Here is a 5,665-nt window from a genome sequence, read left to right as displayed (position 1 = left end):
CAAAAAAGATTAATGTAATTTATCTTTAAAATAAATACTTATTTATTTCATTGTTCAAAGAAGAAAAATAAAAATAAAAGAAACAAGGCTATTGGTGTAATATCAACCAAAATATTGAGGCTAACCTTGGTATTTGAGTAGGACCCACAGGTTCAAGTGGCATGAATACCTTGTACCGGCGGGTAGGAATTGGTTTCAAGCCCTTTGACTCTCCTGCTCACATTCGTCCAACTTAGCATTAAATTATCCCCACTAAAGCATTTATTTCCCTTGGAGCCCCCATCTACCTTCCATCTGCCCAAAGATTATTATATTAATATTGTGTAGACACACACACATGTTTTGGTGTAAATCATCAGTTGATTATTTTATTTTTGATTATGGATCTGTCATCCACATAGAATCCTGTTTTGACAGTTCTTGGAAAACAAGGTTCTACAAGTTAAAACCCATCCCCAGATCTCTCCTAATTTTTTGACATAAGCACAAACTGATTCATCTTATTCTCTTTGTATTTTTTTCATCCAAATCAGGCAACTCAGAGACCCATGCCCGCAAATCCACTTTGTCTCCTATCTTATTAGCCAAGAAATGAATTCATAGCTATCTCTCACTGGTATGTACTCTCACCCTTCTCCTTCTATGCTCCATTAATGGCTTCCATCAGTTGTTTCTGCAATTGGGTCTCAGTTCATGGCATGAAACTTGCCCATATTCTGTTGATTCTCTTCTTTTTGTCATAAATTCTTGTGGGTCTTTTCAATTTGGTGTTTCTGGTCACTTTCATGGACTTTGTGGGCTAAATGCTGAGTGCCCATGAATTGTCATTGGTAATTGCTTTATTTTCTTGTGTTATTTGAACTGGGTCTTTGTTATATTTATGGTGCTTTCATTGACCTTTTGGGTGTGTCAAAAAGATTTAGTATTTGCAATACCTGTGGTGGTCCATCTTTACGTCGCGTTTTATGCTGTCTCGTTTTCCAACTTCAACTTTTTGGTGCTAAGTTTTGTTATGGATTCAATTGTTGAATGACATAGTTTGAAATTGGTTAGTTCACATTTAAATAGTTAAAAAGGGCTGTTTTCTTTCACATTTAAATAGTTAAAAAGGGCTGTTTTCTTTCACATTCATCTTTCCATAGCTCCTCTTACTTTTCAAATCATCCTCTTGTTCATTTGATTACTGAGTTCTGGCCTTGTTTGTGACCTTTGGTATAGCTAAATTCAGCTAAATTTTACTTCTTGGTGAGAGAGATCATGGAAACTTTGGGCTTCTCTCATTTTGTGGCCCTGTGTTTGTTTATTCTCCTTCTGTCTGAAACTTCTATGGCTAGTGTTCAAAACATTGGCGAAATGAGTACGGGGTTTCAAGGTTCTCAAATGACTTGGATAGATAATGATGGAAAGTTTCTTGTATCCAACAACTCCAATTTTGCTTTCGGTTTCGCCACTACCCAAGATGTCACTTTGTTTCTGCTTGAAATAATCCATGAGCCCAGTTCTAGAGCAGTCTGGTGTGCAAATAGAACCTTCCCAGTTGGAAACTCGGATAACTTCGTGTTTGATGACAACGGGAATGCTTACTTGAAAAGTGGTGGAGACATAATTTGGTCTACCAATACTGCTGGCAAAGGAGTTTCTGCGATGGAGTTGCAGAATTCGGGAAATCTGGTTTTGCGTGGGAATGACAATAGCATTATTTGGCAGAGTTTTAGCCATCCCACAGACACCCTTTTGCCAAACCAGGACTTCGTTAAAGGAATGAAACTTGAAAGCAATCTAAGCTCCAATAACTTGAGCTATTTTCTTGAAATCAAGTCCAGTGATATGCTTCTTTATGCGGGTTTCCAAACTCCACAACCTTACTGGTCTATGGGAAAGGAGTCCCGAAAAATCATTAATCAAGATGGAGGGGAGTTAACTTCGGCTTCTCTTATTAATGGTTCATGGAGGTTTTATGATCAGAACAAGGTGCTATTGTCGCAAATTGTTGTCTCAGATAATACTAATACAAGTGACACTTGGGCTGCAGTTCTAGGAAATGATGGATTAATCTCTTTCTACAATCTTCAAAATGGAGGTTTGGATGCTTCCCAAACAATACCGAAGGACGCATGCAGCACGCCTGAACCTTGTGGTGCGTATTCTGTTTGTTCTCCTGGCATAAAGTGCCAGTGCCCTCTAAATCTTCCCTCTAGCTCAAATTGTAACCCGGGAATTGTCTCTCCATGCAATGGCTCAAAGGGTTCAATGCAGCTAGTAAATGCCGGTGATGGGCTTAACTATTTCGCTCTCGAGTTCATTCCACCCTCTGCTCAAACTGATTTAAGTAGTTGCAAAGCCGCTTGCGATGGTAACTGCTCCTGCCTTGCTTTGTTCTATCAGAACAGTTCAAGGAACTGTTATATGTTTGACAGGATAGGTAGCTTGCAGAGCTCCACTGATGGCGGCGGTTTTATTTCATTTGTTAAGGTTTTGAGTACTGGAGGTGATGGGCAAAACACTGGAGGTGGAAACAGCAAGAAACAGTCCCCGTTTGTCATCATCATCATAGCTATCTCCACGGTGTTCGTCATTTTTGGTTTGATTTATGCAGGAGTTCGCTACTATCGGAGGAAGAGGAGAGCACCAGAGTCTCCTAAAGAGTCTTCGGAAGAGGATAATTTCCTAGAGGGTTTATCTGGTATGCCAATACGTTTCACTTACAGAGATCTTCTTACTGCAACCAATAATTTCTCTGTGAAGCTTGGGCAAGGGGGTTTTGGCTCAGTTTATCAAGGGGTTCTCCCGGATGGAACTCGAGTGGCTGTGAAGAAATTGGAAGGCATTGGTCAGGGAAAGAAAGAATTTCGAGCTGAAGTTAGCATCATTGGCAGCATCCACCATATACACTTGGTCAGGCTTAAAGGCTTTTGTGCTGAAGGAACGCACCGGCTTCTTGCTTACGAGTACATGGCAAACAATTCTTTAGATAAATGGATCTTCAAGAAGAACAATGAAGATTTCATGCTGGATTGGGAAACAAGATTCAACATAGCATTGGGTACGGCTAAAGGATTGGCATATCTCCATGAGGATTGTGATGTGAAGATTGTGCATTGTGACATAAAACCTGAAAATGTACTGCTTGATGATAAATACATCGCCAAAGTCTCAGATTTTGGTCTTGCAAAGCTAATGACCCGCGAGCAGAGCCACGTGTTCACGACACTAAGGGGCACCAGAGGATACCTTGCACCGGAATGGATCACGAGCTATGCCATATCAGAGAAGAGCGATGTTTATAGTTATGGCATGGTCCTTCTTGAGATCATTGCAGGAAGAAAAAGCTACGAGCCCACAGAAAGTTCAGAGAAATCCCATTTCCCATCCTATGCTTATAAGATGCTGGAAGAAGGGAAATTGAGAGACATTCTTGATTCGAAGCTGAAGATAGATGAAAAGGACGAGAGGGTTTCTATTGCAGTTAAAGTCGCTTTGTGGTGTATACAGGATGATATGTACCTAAGACCGCCAATGACAAGAGTTGTACAAATGCTTGAAGGTATCTGTGCTGTTCCTACGCCACCAACTTCTTCACAAATGGGCTCGCGCCTTTATTCCAATTTCTTTAAATCAATAAGCGGGGAGGGCACTTCATCCGGGCCATCAGACTGCAACAGTGATGCTTATCTTTCTGCTGTGCGCCTTTCAGGGCCGAGATAACGGTTGTTGAAGAACGAAGGTGGAAGGCTTTTCACTCAAAATTAGGGCTAATTTGGGCTTTTGTGGATGAGACACTCACGTACACTGCGATTTTCGTGCTTCGTATGCCTGTATATTTGTTAGATCAGTCAAATTTTGTCATACTAGCTATTACATTGCCTGCTCTATACTGTAAATGAAAAATACTAGCTGGAATGAAATAAAAGCATTATCATTCAGTTTGATAGCCATTTGCTTGTGCAGAAACAAGGTGGGAGTCCATAATTTAAGGCAACTCAATCAGATGATCCTAAACTTGCACTTAAAAGATAAAGAAAATCCTAATCCTGTAGTTACAGTGCATCCCATTCAATATGGTTAATAAATTACCAGCACAAAAAAGATTGAATATAAGAAGGGTCAATAAAAAGTTTTATGTTTTTTTTAGTCAGATCTGCAAAGTTTTCGATGCTTGTAACAGTGTGTCTCGTGGGATGTTGTGGGGTGCCTAACACCTTCTCCGCGCATAATTAAACTTCCGAATCCATTCATTTGATTCAAAACAAGAACCTGCTTAATCTAATTTTCGTCCCATGCTATGCTGATATTGTCGGAACTCATGGGCTTGTGCATGCTCCCCTGTGCTTCTTCTCCAGGTGACGTAGGACGGTACAGTTCATCTGCAAATAGCACTTTTTGAAACATACATGAACTGATATAGTTAGGAAAAAGCTAAGTAGCCAATCTTTATTTTTGCTAGAACTTGAACAATTTTCTTGCCTGACTTGTTCAGCTACTGATTTTGTTGCTTTTACTTCAAAGTCATTCATTTCTCATTACTTCAAAGTCATTTATTTTTGCTAGAACTTGAACATATATGAACAAGTTCTTTCTCTGCTAACATCCCAAGCTCTCTTACTAAAGCATAGAAACCCCTCCCATTTATAGTGTTGTGCCATCCAATGGACCTCCTGAGAGCACATCATCAACCATCCTTGCTATGCCACACATCAGTGACACATCAAGTCCACACTTGCTTATGCTCCGTTCGATAGGAAAAAAAGAATAAGTGTGGGGAGAAAATACAAAACTTTATTTGATCGGTAGAGATGATATAATGAAATACAAAGTAAAGGAGAATAAGAAGGATCCTTTACAAATTTTCATTCACTAAAAAATGGACAGAAGAAATGAGTGGAAATAAGTTAATTATAGAAGTTTTAAATTATATATTATCTTAGATTATATACAAGTTTTAAATTACTGGATTATCCTTTATAAATTACAATATTATTGGATATTATTGGATATAATGCTAAAAACAATTACCAGTAAAACTTTTTCTTTTCTTCTCTCTTAACAAATATAGTAAATTATGACTTATTATTTTCTCTTCTATCTGAACAAAAACAAAAAGACACAATTTCTTTGCATAGATGTCTCATCCATCCCTTCTTATCTCCCTTCCATCTAATTTTTTTCTTTTCTTTCCTATCGAACATGGCATTAGAAATGAAACATAAGAATTCAATTTTAGTAATCAATCTTCTTAGTTAAATCCTAAATATAGTGCTGCCCTCTTTGAATCCATATATTAATCTCCATCCAAAATTAAAAAAAAAAAAAAAAAAATTAAAAAATTATATGTTGAATTAAAGACATTACAACATTGATAAAATGAAATTTCAAGCCACCTTCCACCAACTAACTAACTTATTATTTATTTTATAAAATAAGAAACTAATAAATTTAAGTATAATTTTAGATAATTTTACTAAAAAAATTGATACACATTCCAACACCACTAATTTTCCTTCTTTTTTTTTTTTTTTGTTTTTTGTTTTTTTTTTGTTTTTTTTTTTTTTCCATTTTTAAACCAAATTAGTATGTACAACAAGTTTTTAGTTATTTTTCTTTCATTTCCTCTATATATATTCCTTTCTCTCTTTTTATTGTGTAATGAGCTTTTCCTTCTTTTCCT

General features: G+C 37.4%; 1 protein-coding gene across 2 annotated transcripts; it reads left to right on the top strand.

Annotated features, from left to right (window-relative positions):
• The first annotated feature begins 203 nt into the window (after positions 1-203).
• On the top strand, positions 204-3,919 carry LOC132304480 (G-type lectin S-receptor-like serine/threonine-protein kinase SD2-5). 2 transcript variants are annotated; one of them, XM_059802171.1, is made up of 2 exons: positions 204-432; positions 534-3,919. In XM_059802171.1, the coding sequence occupies exon 2, from the start codon at positions 1,258-1,260 to the stop codon at positions 3,703-3,705; it is 2,448 nt and encodes an 815-aa protein (XP_059658154.1). In that variant the 5' UTR covers positions 204-432; positions 534-1,257; the 3' UTR covers positions 3,706-3,919. The 2 variants fall into 2 exon arrangements, with proteins under 2 accessions (XP_059658154.1, XP_059658153.1); XM_059802170.1 differs by having other exon boundaries at positions 204-616; positions 1,219-3,919.
• The last annotated feature ends 1,746 nt before the right edge of the window (positions 3,920-5,665 follow it).

The sequence above is a fragment of the Cornus florida genome, unplaced genomic scaffold (assembly GCF_030987335.1).
Source record: "Cornus florida cultivar Cherokee Brave unplaced genomic scaffold, ASM3098733v1 CherokeeBrave_3.0.0_Hap2_Chr04, whole genome shotgun sequence".
Classification (NCBI taxonomy): domain Eukaryota; kingdom Viridiplantae; phylum Streptophyta; class Magnoliopsida; order Cornales; family Cornaceae; genus Cornus; species Cornus florida.
The sequence above is the reverse complement of the archived record's forward strand: the minus strand, read 5'-3'. Positions and strand labels throughout refer to the sequence as shown.